Raw genomic sequence first — 21,809 nt, forward strand, 5'->3', positions numbered from 1 at the left:
TTAAGTAGTAGACAACACAGGCCCATACAGGCCACTCTATTCCAGCCTCAGGTCCCATGGTTCCCTGGCTTTGGCTTTTGGAGACAGAGGTTTCCTTGGGGACAGGGGTGAGAAGGGCTGAAGAGTAGAAGCCATAGGACTCTCATAAACTCAAACACTGTCTGAGGTTGGGGCAGGGGAAGGACTAGGCAGACTATCTAGGAAGTGACCTTGGGAAAACAGCCAGGATCACTGAGGAAAGTGAAGGCTCTAGCCTGGCCCTCCTTCGTGACCCTGAGCAGGTCTTCACCCCTTTGAGCACTTCAGTGGCCCAGACAAGTGGGCACTTGGTAAGGTGCAGTTGTTTATTTTCATGGGTTCACACACTGGAAAAGCTGCTGGGCCCTAGCCCACTCCCTCCTTCCTTCTCTGGGGGCTAGGTCCCCCCTCCCATGGAAGTAATACTGAGGAGTAGCTATAGAGGGTGTGAGGCCAGGACTGGGGTCAAAGGTCTGGGCCCCAGTTTCCCACACAGTCACTGAGGCCCCTTGAGTATTAATAAATAACCCAGGCCCAGCCACAGTTTGCTCACTCTTCACTGTCCAGCTTGAGGCTGATGCTTCGGGTCTTGCCCCTGGCCAGGGTGGTGGGAGGCGTTCCTGGACCCTCACGGTCCACCTGGCTGGGGCCTCTGGAGCGAAGCAGCTGGCTCTGCTTGCGGAGGAAGTCCACGGGAGCAGCCACAGCATAGCTGCTTTTGGCCAGGGCAGTTCTTGGAGGTCCTGAGGGGGCATGGGAGTGGGAGCCTGCCTCCAGCTGGCCCAAGTGGGCCACATAGCCATCTGACAGGAACTGTGGGTAGAAGGAGGCAGGGTTGAGGGTACTGCCAACCTTACGCCCATACTCTACCTTCCCTGCTCTCACTAGGCTCCTGCACAGAATAGGTAGACTGAGGGATAGTGGCAAGTGACAGCATGGCTCAGCCTGGCCAGGAAGCTGCCTCCCAGCAGACAATACCCCCAGACCGTGAGACAGGCACCTTGGCTCTACTCCCAAATCAGCCACTCTCTCTCTGGACCTGACTCATCCTTAAGCTGGCATCTTGGGGAAATAACAGCATTTAGTGAGCACCGGGCCTCGCCCTGAGCCTTTGACCTGCAGTGAATGAGACCTTTGTTATAAGCTAGTGAGTATCGAATGCTGGCATTATTCGCAACCCACAGCAGAGGCTCAGCAAGGCCAAGCACCTGCCCAAGGCCACAATAAAAGGATCAGTATTGAGGTGTTGAGCAGTCACAGCCTCGGTGATCACTTCTCGTCTGTCCACAGCTGTACTTGCTACAGCTGAACTATGACCCCTATTTCAGGCCTTCACTTGCAGGACTCAGCACAAGTTAGCCTTGGCCCTGGAATCTGTTCCCAGCCTTCTCGGGGCTCACCTGGCACTGTGCCTGAAGCTTACGTACAGCACGGCCCACAATGTAGGTCTGGTTTGGCGACAGTCCCAGAGCTGCGTACACCGCAACATCTTTTGGGGACCCGTATCCAGCCACGATGTTCAGTTCTACCTGTGTTAAGAAGTCAGTCAGCAGCCCTGCAGGTGGAGCCATAGGGCTTGGGACATGGCATGCACCCCCAATTGCTGTTTGGGGGCAGCACTGTTTGTGAGATGGGGGCAAGGCTCCAGCGAACACAGCTCAGTCTCCCCTGTTGGCCCTAAGGAGCGCAAAGACTTCTTTAGGCCCAAGTTGATAGGAATGGGACCACTGTCATATGGGAGGAGGGGAGGGCAGGCTGGGAGCACCCTCAGTCACAGTACCTCTTGCACCAGGCTCTGCAGAAACATAGCTTTCTGCCGCAGCGGGTCATGGGTGAGGCCATCACAGAAGGAGACAACACCATGGGGGAAGTTGTGTTGCGACAGCCAGGCCACCACACGGTGCTTTTGCATGTCAGGCCGGCCAGTTACATACACAATCAGGTAGCCCGAGTCCTGCCAGTGCCTGTGAGATGGAAGCCACTCAGCTCCACAATCCAGAGTGATGACCAGTCACCGTGGCCAGGAGGGCTGCAGTTCCTACCTGACCACGTCCACAGCGCCAGCGCGCACCTTGGGGTCGCTGCCCATGATGGAGACACTGGCTGTGAAAGAGCCGTCAATGCTGAAGACCACGGCCTCGGTGCCTCGGGCAACCACAGTCAGACAGCACTCGGCATAGGTGTGGTCGCCCCTAGGGCCCAGGGAGGCATGGCATGAGTGGGGTGGGGAAGGCTGGCAGAGCCCAGCCCCACCAGAGCCCAAATACCTGCTGCTCACCTGACCACCATGCGCACAGGGTAGACACCAATGCCCAGCGCACGTTCTGAGGGCACTGGGAAGGTGAGGCGGCCCGAGCTGTTGGTGACCTCGGTACCAAAGTGGATCCACTTGCCTGACAGGGGCTGTGTCATGACATAGACATCCACCTGGAAGGGGTGGCAAGGGCGATGGAGGCAGAGCTCTGAGCACCGCTCCACAGGGGTGAGAGCAGAGGCTGGCTGGGCAGGGACGGGGTCAGGCCCCACAGAGCAATGTAGGAAACACCAGGAGCATGGCATCCGGTCCTGACCTTCTCTCCAGTGAGTGTGACTACATCCAAGGGTCCATACATGAAGCGCCCGTTCAGCACCTGGGGACGGCCCTCACATACCACGGTGTCATTGGCCCGATGGTTGGAAGTGACATTCTGGTGGGAAAGAGAGGGTACACTGGGACTGGGTGAGGATGCAGATGCGGGGAGGACTTAAGAGGATGCTGGGGAGATGCTCAAGTTGGCTTCTGGCACCTGGACACATACCCGGATTTTGACCTGCGTGCGTTTACGCTGCCACTTCTCCCTGGGGAAGGCAGGGCTGTAGATGGATGGCTCCTCACACTCTGTCAACTGTGGTCGCTCCTTCTCTATGACCTGCTCAGGACACCCAGCAGGAAACACTAGTCCTCTTCTATAGTCCTAGGCTTCCTGCCTCTGGCCCACATCCCTGGCTTCACTCACCTGGCGCAGAATGAAGGCCACCACATCGGCTGACTCCCAGTAGCTGGCGTGGAAGAGGTGGGGCAGCGTGACCGTGGGAAAGGCGGTGAGTGCCTCGGGGCAGTACAGCGAATAGTCGATCCGCTTGGTTCCCCACCAGCGTTCCAGGACTACACAGCCATGGTGGGCAGCGCGTCAGGGTGGCCTGCTGCCCACTGCCCATCTACCTGGCCTATGGGGACTCCCCTCCCCTCTTTCCATCTAGCTAGGAGAATGTGTGTGTACTTTATGAAGTGATACCCTTCCAGACAGGCTGATAGTGCAGGCCAGTAGCTGGCCGACTTACTCTTAACCACCTCACTGGTGGTGCTGGGGGCTGCTGGCTGGGCTGTTTGCTCACTGCCTAATTCATTGCCCTTCCAGAAGGTACCACTGGCCGAGGTGGGCGTGGAGGGCACCATCATCTCCAGCTCTTCCAGGAATAGGCCCGAGTGGGTCTGCAAAGTATCAGCTGGGGAAAGAGGACCAAACTGAGCACAGGCTGGGCCAGGCCCACCATGTCTCTTCTAGAGGTCCCCAGGATAACTCAATTCCTGGGCCACTATTGTCTTCCCTTCTAGCCTCTTTGTTTGGCTGAGGCTGAAGATTTTCAGGGGAGGGACAGTTGTAAGCAGCAGTCAACTACATTCCTATCAGAATGCTTGCCATCCCCAAACATGCAAACATATACTGTATACTCCCTCTCATACATGCCCTCCAAGTATACATGGGAGCAAGGGTGCACCCTTACATGGTGCAGCCATGTGTGCCCATGCCAATATCCCTCTGTCTCCTCTCTAGGATAGTCACTGGCTCCTATGTTATCCACATCCAAAAGTCCTAGGAATCCTGACTGCCTGTGTGACAAGGGGAAAAGGGGAAGGGTCCTTGCACTTGGGAGGGGTGACATGACAGATTACCTATGAGGTGGGGGCTACTGCCTGTCTTTTACAGTTTCTGTCTCCCCTTAATTTTGGCTAGGGGAGAAATTGTACCCAGCAGCAGCGATGAGCCATCTCCTAGGGGAAACTTCTGGTAACGTGGCACAGCCAGGGGGGCGATAGCCTGGAACTTGGGGGCCAGCAGGGGCTCCAGGCGGGAGGCACAGGGGTCAGCAGCATGGAAGAGGTTGTAGATCTGCTCGCAGGCTGGGCGCATCTGAGCCACTGGATACCCAGGAGATAGACAAGGAAAGGGTTTTTGTTTGGTTTGGTTTGGGGACAGGGTCTCTGTACATAGCCCTGGCTGTCTTGGAGCTCACTATGTAGACCAGGCTAACCTATAATTCAAAGCGATCTGCCTGCCTCTATCTCTTGAATGCTGAGATTAGAGGTGTGTGCTACGTGTGCCACTCTACCTGGCCTGAGGCGGGGGTTAAGCCAGGCATTGCATGGGTCTCCTGGCCAAGCAGCAGTAGAAGCCTTCAGTGGCTGCTATGTTTTTGTTTCTCGAAACAGGGTTTCTCTGTAGCTTTGGAGCCTGTCGTGGAACTAGCTCTTATAGACCAGGCTGGTCTCAAACTCACAAGAGATCTGCCTGCCCCTGCCTCCTGAGTACTGGGATTAAATGCATGCCACCACTGCCCAGCCTGCTATGTTTCTTAAATTTCCTTTTAGATTTATTTACTTTATATGTATGAGTGTTTGTCTACATGTATGTATGTATACCACATACATGCCTGGAGCTCAGGAAGGCAAGAAAGGGGCATGAGATACTCTGGAACTGAGTTACTACCGATGGTGGCAAGCTACCATGTGGGTCCTGGGAATTGAACCCAGGTCCTCTGTAAGAGCAACAAGCACTCATAACCACTGAGCCAACTTTCCAGCCTTGGGAGCCCGTTCTTACATAGAATACCTTTCACACAAAGAAGTTCCTCTGGGACATAGCCTCGGCATATCCTTTCGGGCCTTTCACCTCTCCCGTTATAGCCAAGCTATTACTTTGAAGTGAGGAAGAACAGTAAGAATGCCCCTGTCTCAAGTGAGCCATCAAGGCTAGCAGAGATGGGGAAGAAGCAAACAGAAGCAGATGAAGGGTACCCCCTTTACCCCGAGGGCTCACCCTCCAAGGCGGGCATCACGGTTTTGCGTAGAGCCAGCACCAGGCCCAATGGGGAGCCAAAGAGGAAGAAGCCTGAGACCTTGAAGTCCAGGCGAGCAGCATTGGTGGGGCCATCAGAAGCCTCAGAACTGGCAGCAGGTGGACAGGAGGCTGTGCTTGCCCGACGGGGCTCCCCGGTGGAGGAGGCTGTGGAGGCTACCTGTAGGCTGTGGAGAAAGGAGAAACTCAGTGTTGCTTCTCAAGTTCAGCCTATGCTCAGGGCAAGGGTTATTAAGCAGCAATGTCACCTGTTCTGAGAGCCATCAGGCTCAGAACTGGCCATGTCACCGGAGGTACGCTGAGTAGGTAGGGTGGAGGGTTCCGGGCTAGCACGACCTAGTACCTCCACCCCATCTGCCAGTGGGTCTCTTACTGGGCCAACCTCTGGGGAGAGCATCTCATTGCTCTAGAAGGAACAAAGGACAGAAGCATCCTTAAGCTTGAGACTATCTGATTCCTACTTAATTTGGAAGAGAGAGACTTGGGGTTGGGTTGGGCAGTCCCAGAGAGACGCAATTTTGCAGCTGGGGCCCTGCCCACATGCAAAGAGGCCATCCATATTCCAGGGGGGCAGAGACCTAGAGATGGAGACAACCCCCCTCCTGAGGAGGCTGGGTTTGGCCACACTGACCATGCTCCCACGGCGGCTGCTGCCCCGACTCCCTGTGCCTGCACTGGCACTGTGGCAGAGCGCATCAAAGCCCAGGATGCCACCAACACCGTCTCCGATCAGCACCACCTGAGTGAGAAGGTGGGACAACTGAGAGGCTTTGTCACCACCCAGATGGGAACACAGCTACAGGGGTACTGGATGCTTCCTGGGAGCGTGTCTAACCCCTGACCTGCCCGCAGAAACCTGTGCCCTCCGACGAGCGCAGGAAGGCTGCATAGGCCTGGTTGGTGCGAGCGATGACAGTGGCCACAGCACCCTGGTAGCGGGCAGATGAGGTGGCCAGCAGTGGCAGGGCAGCCAGCGGAATGTGGTCCTGGGAGCGGGACAGGCTATCACCATCATGGCTGTAGGGGCTCAGGCTGCAGGAGGAGAAGGTGTGGTGGGTGGGTGAGGGCCTTCAGTTTAACCACTGCCACCAACTCCCCTGGGCCTGCTAGCGAGCGTCCTTTGTGGGGTGTTAGACCTGAGAGGCATTTGAGGTGGCACCCCTGAGCAGGTCTTTTCATATCCAGGCATGATGGTGTACCCTGTGACCCCAGCACTCTGGAGAAGGGGTTCTCAACACTCCTAACCCAACCATAAAATTATTTTTGTCGTCAATTTATAATAATTCATAATAATTTTGCTACCATTATGAATCATAAACATTAATGTTTGCTGTGGTCTTTTGGTGGTCGCAGCCCACAGGTTGAGAACCACTGCTCTGAAGGCTGAACTAGGAGGAGTCTCACAAGTTGAGGCCAACCTCAGCCACAATGAGTTCTAAGCCAGCCCGGGCTGGAGTGAAACCAGGTCTTAGAAAAGCAAAGCCAGGGGCTAGAACATTGTCTCAGCAGTTAAGATCACTGGCTTCAATTCCCAGCACCCACATGGCAGCTCACAACTGTCTGTAACTCCAGTCCCAGGGGATCAGATATCCTCTTCTGGCCTCTGGGCACTAGCCACATACGTGGGACACAGAAGACAAAACATCCACACACATAAACTAGCAATAAAATCACAATCAAACAAACCAATATAGAACTAGTCCATTCATGACCAGGACTGGTTGCGGATGTGATTCCTCTCCCACCCCAGGACCTCCCCGATCTTGAGAGCCCCCCCATAGATGACTGCCCCTTGGGAACCCTGTGTGTGCTCCACCCTTCCATTCCTGGCCAGTACTTGGAGACGAGGGCATAGGCAGCTGCACAGATGGGTGGGCAGGGCACCAGCCGCAGCGCCACATGACCCAGGGCCTCGGGGAAATGGACTCGGGTGACGGCCTCGAAGGCTGCGCTCAGTGTTTGCACATCAGCCTGTTTGGAGCTGGTGTCTCCGGGGCCGGAGTCCAGGATGCTGCCGCTGTGAAGGATGAGGAAGAGGGCATGCACAGAGCATGCTCCAACCCCCAGGTCCCCTGCTCCATCCAGGCCCTGAGGGACACAATGAAGAATGAGGTATCAGATCAGTGGTCAGCCAGCAAGCGAGCAGAGCATGGACTAGGGTAGCTGAACATACTTGCCTCTGAGTCCCTGGGAGCTCGGGCCCCATCTTCAATGCCTTTGGTAGCCATAATTGCAGGATCTAAGGGAAGGGGGAGCCAATGAGGGAGCAGAGGCCACTAGGGTCCTCCCACTGGCACTTCAGGTGCCCCAGTCATGGCTGCCTCGTGCTCCCTATCTTACTCTTACCCAAACCTGCAGGCCATTTTACATTCCAGGCTTTTCCTTACGCTAGCCCTGACCCATACGACATAGTAAATCACAGGATTGGGGACTTAGCTCAGTGGTAGAGCACTTGCCTAGCCAGCGGAAGGGCTTAGGATCCTACCTCCAAATAAAACCACAGAAGATCAACAAAACATATCAGCAACCATCTCAAGGAAACAACATTGCAACCACAAGCCACACATGGCTATTTATACTGAAATGAATTAAAATGCAATATAAGAAAGAGCCGGGCAGTGGTGGCACACAGAGGCAGGCGAATCTCTGAGTTTGAGGCCAGCCTGGTTTACAGAGTTCCAGGGCAGCCAAGACTACACAGAGAAACCCTGTCGAAAAAACAAACAAACCAAAACCAAAACCCCAAAAATCCATTTTAAGTCACATGGTGCTAGTAGTTATGTGAGTGGCTCAGACCTAGAACACTTCCACTGTCTCGGCTCTGTTGGGCAGCACTGGTTCAATCCTTTAAACCCAGTGTAGACACTGGACCCGTGGCAAGTCTTCCTCTACACCCAGGGAGTACTTCCCTGGCGCCAGCAGGCCTGTCTGCATTTCTCTCATCCATCGTCCCACCCTTTAGCTCTCCATTTGTCATCTGAATACTGATGAGATGCCCCCCAGACTGACACTCATCAGGCCCCATTCACTCAGGGCTGTTCTGAGTTCCTGCTGCACACTGGGTGCTGGTGTCTGGTACCCTGAGGCGGGGTCTTTACCTGGTGCCCCCTCTACCTCAGTTGGGGAGGCAAAGGCATCGATAAAATCATTGGAGTTCCACTTGGTCATCTCCTTGGGGAAGACCTCATCGCTGTCTGAGAAGCCTTCTGAAGGGACAAGGGGTTGTGTCATGGGATGGGGTGTCTTAAGAACTCTCCAATACTCCCACCCTCCACAAATAAGGCTTCTCTGCTGACCGTGGGCATCAAAGAATTCTTCCTCGGAGCTGTTCTCCGAGTCTCGGGCAATGTTCTGCATGCGCCACTCAGACAAGCTCTGTGGAGACACACCACCTGCCGGACCACCTGGGCTTCAGCTTAGGTGACCAGGTGGGTGAGTGGCTCCCTCCCACCCCCAGATCTGGAACCCCAGTCTCACCTCCGTGTTGGGATGAGTAGGAAGAACGGGAGGACGAGGACCACTGCTTCCCAAAGCTGGCATCAGGCGAGGCGTCAGGGCCAGGAGGGGCCTCAGGCCCATCGGGGGTGCCAGCACCGCTAGTCCCAGGCCGGGCCTCAGTGCTGGGTTTCCCAGAGGTCTGGGCCTCAGGCCCCTCACTGCCAGTGTTGCACTTGGCCATGCGCTGAGCTAGCATGCGTGCAGTCTCCTCCTCCAGAGCCCGGATGTCAGCCATGCTCAGTTCTATCCACTCATCCTGCCAACACCAGGCCTGGCGGTGGGCCCGAAGCATCACCCTGCGCAGACCTGCAGACGCCCTAGGCATCAGAACCATGCCTCCCACCACTACTTCCCTGCCCTTGCAGCCACATGCCCAGTCCTCAAGGTTAGGTAATGACTCCCTTAGGCAAACCACCCTCCACATAGTAGAGAAGGGTCTATGCTATGTAGGGGGCAGGATAGGAGACAGGGCATTTGTCTCCCTGCCCTTTCTTGTCTGTTTCTTTGGACACTCGGAGCACTGACCCCTTCACTTTAGCAGATAGGACCAAGGCTCGTGGCTGGTTTTCAGCAGCTTCCTGCTGACTTCTGCCGAGGAGCTAACAGTTAATTAAGGTGGTAACAGTTAATGAAATGGTCATGGGTAATGAAGGTGTTAGCAGTTAATGGAAATTTTGGCAATCCTCAAAGGGTGGAGCAAAAGACAATACTCATTCTGGGATATTTTCATCTTAAGGAGAAAAATAAAGTTAAGAGACTCGGAAGAATCTAGGAAGTAAAGTAATAATGGCTGAATTATGAACCTCTGGAAGGAGATGCATTAGTACCCTAATACAAGTTGTATGTTGGTAATTCTCATTTTCTTATTTATGCTTTCTGGTCTTTTCCAAGTATATTACAGGGAGTCTGAATCACTCTCTAATTCAGAGCCCTTGTCTGCCAAATGGGAATGGCAGTAACCCCTGTCTTATAGGGATGTCATGGGTGCCAAAGGAGGCCCCGAAGTAAAAGTGACTTTCAAGGATCTGGTATATGCTGACACTCAGGCACTGGCTGTCACTATCTCCACCTCTTTCTCACGTCAGAAAGCAACAGGAAGGTGCTGAGATGGCTCACAGCTTGCTGGGACAGCCTCAGGGGGTCAGCAGTGGATGAAGCAGAACCCAGGCTATAGAACTCTGGCACCTGGGGGTCTCTCAGACCTAACAAGTAAGCGGGGCTGGGTAGCAGCTCTGGTGGGGTGGGGGTCGGTTCAGAAGAGGCTTAGAACTGGGTCTTCAACATCAGGGTCATAGTTGTGACCCTGGGCGCTGGGGAAAGGAGGACACCCTGGGGAAAACAGTCCTGGAGTCAGTGCTTCCTAGCATGCATCCCTCAGCAAACCTCCCGAGAGTCGCTTGGCATTCCCAAACTCAGAACATCACAAAGGCCACTACATCTTTGAGGACCAGAGGCAGCATGTGCCTCGAAGACCATGCTGCCAGCGCTTCTTGCCCCCTAATTCTTTCAGGTACCTCAAAGCAAGCTCCCTTGACTCTTAGACAAGCCACACTATGCCCCTGCCCCCTCCCCTACCTGTGTTTTACCCTAGACGGCTTCATGTTGCCATGTCCCCAGTGGATGGGAGCATTCTTGGTTCCAAACAGGCCTAGTGCATGCTGGGTATTCCTCATCTGGATGCTCACCAACATCATGGATGAACTGCTCAATCTTGGCCTGCATGCCCCAGTAGCGGAACTCAACCTTGCACAGCTTATAAGCACACATGAGAGGTCCTGTCTGGGCCGCCGTCCGTGCCCAGTCATCAGCCAGCGGCCCTCGGCCGGTCTTGACTGAGCGGTACAGCCGGGGGTCCTCTTCTGCTTTGTACTCTCCGGGGGCCACAGCATCCCGCACAATGTCAATGGTGTCTGAGGAGGTTCCAGCCAGCACTAAGTAAATCAAGCCCCGTTTCTAATCTCTACCCTCACCCCAAGGGTTAGGAGGAAAGGCTTTCAGAGACAGGAAGAGGAGTTAGAAATAGGGCTTGCAGGAGACTGCCCACCAGGGAACAACAGCAGGGGTCCCTAGAAGACCTCACCCAGGATTCTCTGTCTCCTCTCAGCCCCACTCAGGTTGAAGACGTTAGGCTGCTGCCCCCCATCAGGCAGGTAGTAGGTCTCTATCTCAATGGAGAACTTCTCCACAAAGGGGCAGGTGTACCTGGCAGAGGGCAGAATGAAAGTCAGTGCTGTGCCCACAAGCACTGTTTCCTTGACAGTCCTGAGCCTGTGACCATCCCACACTCACCGTGTTCGGGTGTAGGGGTAAGCATTCCAGGATTCCTCTTCTACCTGCAGAGCAGCCTTGGGCAGCAGTGCCCGGAACCATCCTGGGATGTGGGAGCCCACGTGGTACACCTTGTGTGTGTACTGTCCGCTGCCTCCGGGACCGTCTGTGTAGGGCCGGTTGGCCAGGATCTCCACACCGCTCCCCTCACCGCTAGACTCTTCCCGGCTCTTTTTCTGCAGCCCAGGACAGAGAATGGGGAACTCAGCCCCTAGCTTAAATCCTGGGGTCCTCAGCTTGGTTCCTTGCATAGCCTTTTTTAAAAAGGCTTGTTTATTTTATTCTGAGTGCATGAGCGTTTGCCTGCCTGTATTTATGTGCAGCAATGTATGTCTGGTACCCAAAAGGGGGACTGGATTCCAGGATTTGGAGTTGCAATTGATTGTAAGTTGCCATATGGGTGCTGGGAGCAAAATCCAGGTCCTTTGCAAGAGCAGCAAGTGCTCTTATCTCTGCAGCCTGCATGGTCTTTTCAGGTCCCTGCAACTTCCTGGGGTTGAGATCATAGGTTCTGGACAGTTCCCATAGGACTCTGCAACCTCACACTTGATCTGATCATTAATTGTTTGGGATGGAGAACTGGGATTTGTTGACAAACAGAACCTCCACCTGCCACAACTTAGCAAAGGGAAACAGGAAACAGGAAGGAAGCGCGTGCTCTGAGAAAGGCAGGCACGCCAAGAGTAAAGAGCAGGGAACTGGATGTGAGAAGATGGGTCACAGGAGATCTGACCGAGAGGACAGCATGACCACGGCTGGAACATGTGGTGTGCGTGTGCACAGGGCGGGAGGCTAAAGCAGAAACGTCTGTGCAAGCTCGGTAGTAGAACATGACGAATATGCTCAGGAGTAGCAACACCACCTCCTCTCAGACTCGACTTGTCCCCTTCCCTTCCGGACCTTATTCCCAGCTCCTATGACATCCTTCACAGTGAGAGAGCCTCCAGCTGTCCTTTGAAAGCTCTGTCAACCCCACCGAGGTGGGCTGTGGCCTTCTCTACTCCTAAACTCATACTCTATAGGTCTGGGAAACACACCTGGCCCAGACCCCCTGAAGTCCTGATAGCTTGCCTTGATCCAGCATCTTTCTCACAGCCCAAGGAAGATGCCCTTCCTCACCATCTAGTCCCTGCCACAGTTTGGGGGCCTGATCTACATGCCATCTTTCTGATCTCCTGGGAATGCTAGGATTCTACACCTCTTCCCAGAACCCCTTCCCGCTTAAGCTACCTACCACCTAGCGTCCCTGGCTCCCCAGTCTCCTCAGAGACTGCTTTCCCTTCCCCCACCGGATTACAGATTCCTAGGATTAAAGGAGACCATATGCAGGCTGTGCGGGCTGGGCATTTAATGGATGGAAAGCACCCGTTGGCCTTTCCTGCCCTTCTGCCCCTCTGCCCCTCCCTTCCGCTTTAATATCCAAAGGATGTCTGTTTTCCTCTTCTGGGCGACAGAACCCACTAACGGAACTGGTGTGTGTATGTTGGGGGGGGGGGAATCCAGCAGAACTATCCCCCTGCGGCCTGCGAATTCTTGCTTCACTCCACCATGAAGCACGGTTCCAGTACAGCCCTCCCCTCCGTTCTCACCTGGATCATGTAGAGCTGGGCCACCTGGTACTCTTCCAAGCTCATGGGCAGCAGGATGTGGTACTCCTTGATGAGCATCCTGAAGATGCTCGGCTGACCGCGTGCGGCCTCCTCTCCTCCTAGCGCAGGGTACCGCGCGCCCGTCAGTGCAGGGTGGCGATGCGCGGTCCCGAGCCCTGCACGCCCGTGTAGGGGCTCGGGTCGCGGAACCCCATGCCCGGGCCCACAGCGGGGGAGGCAGAGGCGAACGCAGTGTTGCCTCCCGCTCCGCCGGAGCCCAGAGCAGCAACGAGGCTCAGAGCTGACCTCTTTTCCACGCAGCCCCCGCCCCCCGCCCGCCTGTCGTCATGGCAACCGCGCACTGACGCTGGCCCCCCAGAGCGGCGGACTCGGGCCGACACGCCGCAAGGCCAGACTCGCGTCTCCACCGCGGCCGCGTCCAGCGCCTTCCCCAGACAGCATCCACGAGCCGCGCCCGCCTTCCAAGACCAGAATCTTAGGGACCCGCCCCCTTCACTTCATCCCCGAAGTCGGTGGGGTTCCGTGTACCCCACTCCCAGAAATCCACTTAAATCCTTGTAACCCCAAGGTGTCTCTCTGGGAGCGGCCCCCATGTGCCTCTGCCAATGTTAACTTAACCTTTCGGTGCCAGATAAACCCCTCTACGCCCCCCAAACCTGCCTTCACCACCCTAGTGGGTACCCGGGTCCTGAACTGTACCCTCGGTCCGCGCCGGCTCTCCACTCGTCCTTGCAGCCACCCATCATCCTCCCACGAGGTTGCCCATTCCGGGCTGGTGCAGGAACGGTCCACTGGTATCCCTCCGGCCTCGGCCCTGGGAGGCCCGCTCTACCCACCTGCGTCCCGACCCGGCGCCACAGTTCCGCAGCAGACACCCCTCCTACCCCCACCTCACCCAGCGGGCGGGCGGGCAAGAGGCCCCTGTCCCTACGTCCCTACTTCCCCCTGCGTCCCAATCTCCAGGCGCGCTCTTGACCCGCCCGCTCACTGACGTCCCCGCTCACCTCTAGCTTCTGGCGGGCGCCCCTCACCCGGCCCGGGCAGGGGCGGCCGGCCCTAAGGTGGGAGTCCGTTGCACCCCCAGCCCCGGCCTCAGATTCCAGAGGGAGCCCGACCCTCTGGAGGCGCAGAGCCGGCCCATAGCCCCGACCTTTTTCCCCCGTCTGCCCGCCGGCGCCCCTGGTGTCCCTCCCCGCCGCGTCACTGCGGCCGCCCCGCCCCCTTCCTGGGCCCGGCAGGCCCTCCCCACCCCGGCAGGGTCGGGGCAGGGGCAGCCCCGCCCGCGGCATAGCAGAACAGGCCCCTGCCTTCCTTCTCCGAGAGGTAGATGAGGTGAGGAAGAAGCCGGTACCCAAAAGTCACAGTCCTTTACTTCTGTGCTGTCTGGACACCTAAAAGATTCTCGGTTTCATTTCTCACCTGGCCCAGCCAGGGCAGCCCTCCTGTGTGTGTTTAAGAGGTGGAATTTGACATGAATGGGTCCCAGGGTAGAGGAAACGCTGCACCCCAAAGTTAACCAAAAACTTATCGCTCTCACTTGCTTCTGCCTAGGGTTGGGATTTCAGGGTCACTCAGCTACATACCCAGGTAGAGGCTTCTGTCACTACAATTCGCTTGGCCATCCTCTTAATGGAGCCCAAGTCCTTCACCTCTTATGGCTGGTAGGTTCTCAAATTTGGCCGCCCATCCGAGCTGCCCGACTCTGTACAAAGGCCAAGACACCGCGTCTGGCTCATGGAGCCACACCCAGCCTGGTGGAAGTTGTCGGGACAGTGGATAGCAGCACCAAGCCAAGGTGCTGGGGGAAGGGAGCGTCTAACTGCCTCCCCGAGGAGCTGAGAGGCCTGGTGTAGTTCGTGCCTTCCAAGGACGATTTAGAATGGAGGGTAGTGTAGGGGCATTAGGGCATTCAAGGAAGAGGCTTAAGTGAACTGGTATTTTCACTCTGCCAGGCACGCCTGCCAATCCAGAGGAAGGGCCCTCCAGGCTGTGGCTGCCCCACGGTGCCTCCAGCTGTGAAGGCAGCCAAGGTCCTGCGCTGCCCCCTGGTGGCACCGCACGATGCAGCTTCCCCTCCGCTGGGGTTCTGGCTTTCAGCTACTCCCCCAGCTGGAAGGCGGGCGAGAGCCGGAGAAGATGGAATGGACTGGGTAGGAAGGAAAACTAGGTTCAAGCAGCCTCCCCGATTCTGGCTCTGCCCTCCCTTCCTGCCTGGTCCTCTCAGGCTTCCCCAGAGGAAAGGCTCAGAACTGAATGACTCCAAATCATCTTTTATTTATATAAAAAGGGCATATTTAGTAAAAGACACACCAAAAAAAGTCGGCTGTGGCCCCAGAGACGAGGCAGGGAGACCTGTACTCCTGCTGGAGGGGGAGGAGGCCTGGACTAAGACTTAAGAAGTAAGTGCGATGTGGTGGGGCCACGGAGAGAAGCAAGCTCCAGCTGGATCAGCACTGTGAGCAGGTCAGGGGTGGGACTCACGATGGCCTCTCTGCTCACTCGTGCAGAGGAGTCCAGCTTGTAAGCCAACGGGAGGAAGACCTGCTATCTGGCTCCTGGAGGAGGCCCACCGAGGGACACAGGACAGGAAGCCCAGGATAGGAAGCAACTTGGGGTGAAGGCCAAGGAGAAGCAGGTGCTCTGCGGTGGCCAGAAAGGTCCCGACGGAAAGGCCAAGGTGCTTCCTGTTACGTGCGCGCGTTGCGTTCTGTCTCTGCCAAGCACTCTCTGACCAGCGCCCGGGCATGGATGATGCCTGAGGTGGGGTGGGGACAGGGAAGTCACAGACAGGGTCTCAGCAGCCTTCCACAGCCACCACTCCCATGCTTCAGAGCAGACGCTCCCCCACCCCCACCCCCTTTCTGGCTCAGCAAGAGCAGCTCTCATCTAACGTGGATGAGATTAAGGGTTCAGCTAACCCTCACATTCATCCTGAGCTCCCAGGCACCTTCTAGGAAACGGACTCAAGTTCATTTTGAAACACCTGTCTGTTTCTAAAGGTTCTGGTCTAATCTAGGCTAGCCCAGGTGTCCGCACTGACTCTAGATAAACTCTCTCCTTAACGAACCGTCTTAGCGTTCAGTGTTTGTGTCCTGGGCAGAGCACGGGCGGGACTGTGGCTTCCCTCACCTCTCTTCAGGCGCTCCATGGCACTCTTGCTACCAGCATAGGTGGGCCGGATCTCTTTGCCCATCTCCTCGATGACAGACAGCAGGTCCGTGTAGGTGCTCTGAGAGCCTTGGGAACCCGGCGGCTTCATCGCCTGTGTTCAAAAAAAATAGAGGAGTTACCTCAGACCCCGAGGGGATCTCCTGTCCTCCACCAAAAGCAAGTTCTTGGCCACACTCACCTGTACATACCCCATGGAGGGCGGTCCAAAGTCGTTAAACAGTGGCCTGAAGGGTGCTGCAGCTCCAGGCACTGAGCCCGACGGCGATGGGACACTTCCGGCTGCAAAAGCAGAGTAAGAGGTCAGAGTGTGGCAAGGGCCTCGTCACAGCTTTCCAAGACTGGACCGTTCGCCTGACTATCTCCAGAGGCAGGCTTCTTCATTCCAAGCCGAACAACTTCAGAGACACACTCCTCCCCGCTGCGCTCCACCTACAAGCTCGACGTGACCACGCCCACTTCTCAGGCCAGCAAACTGAGGCTGAGCAAGGCTCGCCTAGCAGGCCGCGTATTGCAAAACTCGAGCCGTTTCTCTTCGGGACCTAGACCGCCCGGGCAAGGGGAGCAAGGGTGGAGTTGGAGCCTCACCTGTAGGGACCGGAGTGCCTTGCCCGGGGGTACTGGAGCCGGGGGTACTGCTGGGGGCGGGCGCGATAGGTTTGTAAGACATCCCAACTCCTGGGTACGGCGGCCGCCAGCCGGCCGCTCCTCCGGGGTTGGCTGTCCGGCCGCTCAGCCGCTCTCTGATTGGCAAGCAGGCTGCACGCCCCTGGTAAATAGAGCTCCGGCCGGAAGGGCGGGCGGGCACGACCGCTCCTCACTCTCGATTGGCGCGCTCAGCTGTCACTCGAGACGCCTCATTGGCTGAGCCCAGCCCCCGCAGGCCGCAACCGCTGCTGATTGGCCTCCAGCTTCCGGACCTCGCACCTGTCTGCCCCGGATTGGGCGGTGACTGCCGCCCTCCTCAATTGGCGAGTTCGGGGCCCGGGGCCGGCGCGCTTTCAATCCGATTAGTCCCGAGGTCCGAGAGGCGGGGCCTCGGCAGCGGGGCCACTGTGGTCCTCGCCGTTCGCTCCGGTGGTGTGTGGCCGGGCGCCGGACACTCTCCGTCCCCACCGTCTCGCGCCTTCCCTCTGCTGAGGGCACGAAAGGCTGCAGCTTCTACAGTGTGAGCCCTCCGCCCCACCCCGGGCGCTTTACGTCACCTTTCACCGGTTCAGCACCCCCCTTTCTGGCTGTGCGCATGCGCGCGCCTCAGGCCTTCATTTGTTCCTATGACAACGGGTCCCTTGCCAAAGTCATCGCTACGCTTTCTCTGTGTTGGTTTGAGTCTTAGGTCTAGGCAGGTCCTGGGTGCAAGGCAGCCAAAGACATCCCTCGAGACCTGCACCCTAAGTCCTACACAGACAATGACAGGGCGTCCCGACACCAAGGACTGCTTTGGGGCAAGCAGGACCTGGGTCAAGGCCCTTCCTTGGTTGGAATATTAGCCCCTCAATAGCGATTTCTCCCGGGGCTCTCTTTTTGGAGGGTTGGGTGGGATTGAGACAAGGTAGCCCAGTCTGAACTCGAACTCATTGGGTAGCTGAGGATGGCCTTGAACTCTTGATCCTCCACCTCCCAAATGCTAGGCATTACAGGCTCGTGCCAGAGTTTCTTGCCTTAATATGCCTCAGTTTCCTTATCTGAAACAATGATCCCTGGAAATTAAACTAGGAAGTGGGCAGAGCAGGAGAGACGAGAGTTGGCTTCGAGTAGATGGAGCTGAGCTGATGGTGCTACCCATTCTTCTAACTTCATCCGCTAATAAAACTCCCACCTGGGTCTGGCCATCTAGTCCTGTTTTCTTTAAATTGATTCATTTTTTTCTTTAAATCGATTCATTGATTCATTTTTAAATCAAAAAATACTTTATGGGCCGGTCGGTGGTGGTACATGCCTTTAATTCCAGCACTTGGGAGGCAGAGGCAGGTGGCTCTCTGGGTTTGAGGTCAGCCTGGTCTACAGAGTGAGTTCCAGAACAACTAGGGCTGTTACACAGAGAAACCCTGTCTCAAAAAACCTAAATAAACAAACGAACAAGTGAAAATTTAAAAATTATGCATGTGAGTGTTTTGCCTGCATGTATGTCTGCAGAAATGCTGAGCCGTCTCTTCAGTCCCCAACCCACTGTTTTACAAACCTCAGATAAGAGGCTGGAGATATGTCTCAGCAGTTGAGAGCACAGGCTGCCCTCCAGAGGACCCAGGGTAGAATCTAAGCATTCACACAGCTAATAACCACCTGTAACTGCATTTCCAGTGGGCCCAATGTCTGCTTCTGTTCTTAGTGGGCACCAAGCAAACATGTAGTATACAAACATACATTCAGGAAAAGCACATTAGACATGAAAATAAATCTTTTTAAAATTTTATTTTAGAGGGAGAGAGGTTCTCATTATTTACTTCTGGATAACCCAGAATTCGTTGTATAAACCAGATGGGCCTTGAACTCACAGAGATCCTCTCTGCTCTTGAGTGCTGGGATTAAAGGCGTGCGCCCCAACTCCCAGTCAAATACATTTCCTTTTAAAGACTATTAAAAAACAAACCAGTGTTGGTGATTGCTTTTAATCCCAGCACTTAGGAGGCAAAGGCAGTGGAAGTTTTGTGAGTTCGAGGCCAGCCTGGTCTACAGAGCTAGTTCCAGGACAGTCAAGGCTACACAGAGAAACCCTGTCTAGAAAACCAAACCAAACCAAACAAACCAACAACCCCAAAACTTCAAATTAAAAATAATAATGGGGGCCCGGCGGTGGTGGCGCACGCCTTCAATCCCAGCACTTGGGAGACAGAGGCAGGCAGATCTCTGTGAGTTTGAGGCCAGCCTGGTCTACAAGAGCTAGTTCCCGGACAGGCTCCAAAGCTACAGAGAAACCCTGTCTCGAAAAAAACCAAACAAGCAAAATAATAATAATAATAATAGCAGCATTTAATGAATGCCTCTTCAGAATTCCCAGCACTCGGGAGGCAGAAGCAGGTGGAGCTCTGTGAGTTTGAGGTCAGCCTGGTCTACAAGAGCGAGCTCCAGAACAGACTCCTACAGAGAAATCCTGTCTCAAACAAAGAATTCTCTAATACATAATTAAAATAAGAACTAGGCATGGTGGTGAGTGCTTGTAACCTCAGCTGAGGCTGGAGGATCATGAATTCAGTGCCAGCCTGAATTGCTTAAATCCTGTCTCAAAAAAACTAAAAAAAGCCGGGCGGTGGTGGTGCACGCCTTTAATCCCAGCACTTGGGAGGCAGAGGCAGGTGGATCTCTGTGAGTTCGAGGCCAGTCTGGTCTACAAAGGGAGTTCCAGGACAGGCTCCAAAGTTACAGAGAAACCCTGTCTCGAAAAACCAAAAAAAAAAAAAAAAAAAAAAAACTAAAAAAGTGCTAGTCAGGTTACCCAAGAGCCCCCCCGTAAGTGTGCCAGCAAGACTGCCCTGTGGGACCGACTCCTGTGGGCAGATGGGGGTGTGAGGAAGAGCTACCGTGAGATATCCTTTGATGAATGTCCCAGTTCCCTCTCCTTTCAAACCCTAAGCCTTCCTGCTTCTCCATTGCTCCATATGTTCATCAGCTGGGCTGACTAATATCCGACAGAAGGAAATACCATCGACTGAGTGGTCTAAATCACAGATTAATTCTGCGCAGTTTAGGGGCTAAAAGTCTGATGTCAGGGTGCCAGCCTCGTGGGCTCCTGGTGTGGGCTTTCTTCCTGACCCCACACAGTGTCTCTAGATAAGAGCCCTGCCTTTTGACCTCATTAAATTTTCACGACTTCCTCAGAGACCTACCTCCAGGTTCAGTCACAATGGGGCCTCAGTGGTGACTAAGGGTTCAGCCAACGAGTTTCAGGGAACACACAAACATTCAGTTCTTTTAACATCTGTGTTTGGGGCAGTGACAATTCGGCTGAGGGGTCCTCACTGAGGAACACAGTGTCTGAAGGACGTGAGAGCAGGCATTTGTGGCCCAGCCAAAGAGCAGACTCTGCTCATGTGGGGGAAGATGGCAAAGCCCCTTGGCCAGTTTGTCAAGGGCACCCTTCCCCAGGCCTGGAATTGTGTGTGTGTGTGTGTGTGTGTGTGTGTGTGTGTGTAAGTGCAGGTGAGAGCAAGTGACTGAGGAGGTCAGAAGAGGCTGTCAGATCCCCTAGAGTTGGAATTCTGGGTAGTTGTGAGTCATCCAACATGGGTATGGGTGCTGGGGATTGAACTCAGGTCCTCTGGAGCAGTGGGTACTCTTGACCCCTGAGTCATCTCTCCAGTTCCTTTCAATTTTTTTTTTCTTTTGTGAGACAGGGTTTCTGTGTGTAGCTTTCGAGCCTGTCCTGGAACCTGCTCTGTAGACCAGGCTGGTCTTGAACTCACAGCTCACAGCGATCCACCTGTCTCTGCCTCCCAAGTGCTAAGATCAATTATTTTTTTAAATTACATTTTGTTTATTTATTGTGTGTGTGGGTTCGTGTGCCATGGGGCTTGTGTGATCAATCGGAAGACAGCTTGAGGGTACAGGCACCTGTTCACATCTTCTACCTTATGGGTCCCGGAAAACAAGCTCAGGTTGTCAGGCTTGGCAGGAGTACCTTCACCCACTGAGCCATTTTGCTGGTGTGTATTTCTGTATATTTCTCCCATTTTATGTTTGTAAAGTTTTAGTTGGCTTGGACATTAAAGGCTAGGCTCACAACCCACCTTATGTTTGTAAAGATTTTTCGTTTTGTTTGTTTTTTGGTTTTTCGAGACAGGTTTTCTCTGTGTGTCCCTGGCTGTTCTGGAATTCTCTCTGTAGACAAGACTGGCCTCAAACTCACAGAATTCCACCTGCCTCTGCCTCCTGGGTGCTGGGATTAAAGGCATGTGCGTCACCCCCGCCCAGCCATGTAACGTTTTATAATGTTGAAAAAAGTGAATGGGTGAGCAAGGAGCCACCTCTACACCCTTGTTAGAGAATCACCCTCATCCCTTGTTACCGTTGGCAGCAGCAGCTCTCCGCACAGTTGGTGGACAGGCAGAATAGCACAGCCCCTGCAGAAGGTCCATCGGCAGCTTCTTCCAAAATTATGATCGTACTACATGACCCAGAGAATGTATTTCTGGGTATTGACCCAGCTGACTTGAACATGTCTGTACCCCCAAAGCAGGCGCACCTGACCATCTACAGCAGTTTATGACCTCCAGCCGGGCAAATGTACTTTCTGTTCATTGTTCATCAGCTTTCCACTGCTCTGACAGTCGGTAGGAGGAAGGCTTCCTGTGTTTCATGGTTTCAGTTCTTGGTGGTTTGACCTTGGATGGGGCCGATGTCAGAGGACACCTGTTCACTTCCTGGGTGTGAGAATCGAGAAGGCTAATGGCTCAGGAACAGTGCCCACATGTCTGGGTCCGTGGTCCTGCCACAGTCAGGGGCTTTGGGGACACCCAAGGCCTGTGTTGCCACCAAAGGCCACAACTATGGCCAAAGTCTGGGCTTTTGCTTGTGGTCATGTAGGTGTTCATGGGTCACTGCTGGAGTCATGCTGATCTGGGTGGCCTGTGCTGCCACCAAGGGCCATGGTGTCGCCCAGGTCCAAGCTGGGTCTGGGTGTGTTGTCCAGCTGCATCTGGAGTCTGTGGCCCATGTCACCCCATGGGGCTATAGGAACCATGTGTGATGAAATCAGAGAGCCCTGCTGAGCTGGCCCCACCCTTCCCTGCCTCTTGCTGGATGCTACAGGAAGAGAGCTAGCTGGCCCTGTCACAGGAGAGCTGACACCCGCACTTGGGAGAAATGGCCTCACCCCTCACCAGGCTGAGGAAGTACTGATCCTGATGGCATCGGTCACTGCCCCTCATCCCGCCGCCCCCCCCACCTGAGGCCGGAGGCCGCAATTGCCCTAGGTTGGCCATCTAGGACCCACGGGAGATTGTGAAGGGACTGGTGCTGTGGAAGGCTCTCCATGACTTAGGGAGTTCCGGTGCGGATCCAGTGGTGATGGTTTACCGGTCACCGTGATGAACATTTGCTAATAGAACTGATTGGACAAAAGGGTGACACATGG

The 21,809-nt window shown here is 55.0% G+C and overlaps 2 protein-coding genes across 3 annotated transcripts; both read right to left on the bottom strand.

Annotated features, from left to right (window-relative positions):
• Window positions 1-285: 285 nt before the first annotated feature.
• Window positions 286-13,754, bottom strand: Pitpnm1 (phosphatidylinositol transfer protein membrane associated 1). 2 transcript variants are annotated; one of them, XM_057777030.1, is made up of 24 exons: window positions 13,576-13,754; window positions 12,551-12,669; window positions 10,923-11,137; window positions 10,714-10,835; window positions 10,319-10,543; window positions 8,613-8,939; window positions 8,432-8,527; window positions 8,234-8,341; window positions 7,313-7,374; window positions 6,973-7,223; window positions 5,978-6,167; window positions 5,767-5,874; window positions 5,384-5,541; window positions 5,097-5,302; window positions 4,028-4,198; window positions 3,340-3,504; window positions 3,015-3,163; window positions 2,817-2,927; window positions 2,589-2,705; window positions 2,297-2,445; window positions 2,061-2,210; window positions 1,799-1,982; window positions 1,419-1,547; window positions 286-831 (listed from the first exon to the last, which is right to left on the bottom strand). In XM_057777030.1, exons 2-24 carry the CDS (start codon window positions 12,626-12,628, stop codon window positions 568-570), a joined length of 3,735 nt encoding a protein of 1,244 aa, XP_057633013.1. In that variant the 5' UTR covers window positions 12,629-12,669; window positions 13,576-13,754; the 3' UTR covers window positions 286-567. The 2 variants fall into 2 exon arrangements, with proteins under 2 accessions (XP_057633013.1, XP_057633014.1); XM_057777031.1 differs by lacking the exon at window positions 13,576-13,754 and adding an exon at window positions 13,271-13,489.
• A 1,073-nt stretch (window positions 13,755-14,827) lies between these two features.
• On the bottom strand, window positions 14,828-16,888 carry Cdk2ap2 (cyclin dependent kinase 2 associated protein 2). Its single transcript, XM_057778666.1, has 4 exons — window positions 16,328-16,888; window positions 15,921-16,021; window positions 15,701-15,833; window positions 14,828-15,326 (listed from the first exon to the last, which is right to left on the bottom strand). Exons 1-4 carry the CDS (start codon window positions 16,407-16,409, stop codon window positions 15,259-15,261), a joined length of 384 nt encoding a protein of 127 aa, XP_057634649.1. The 5' UTR covers window positions 16,410-16,888; the 3' UTR covers window positions 14,828-15,258.
• Window positions 16,889-21,809: the final 4,921 nt, after the last annotated feature.

The sequence above is a fragment of the Chionomys nivalis genome, chromosome 8, assembly GCF_950005125.1.
Source record: "Chionomys nivalis chromosome 8, mChiNiv1.1, whole genome shotgun sequence".
In the NCBI taxonomy this organism is placed as follows: Eukaryota; Metazoa; Chordata; class Mammalia; order Rodentia; family Cricetidae; genus Chionomys; species Chionomys nivalis.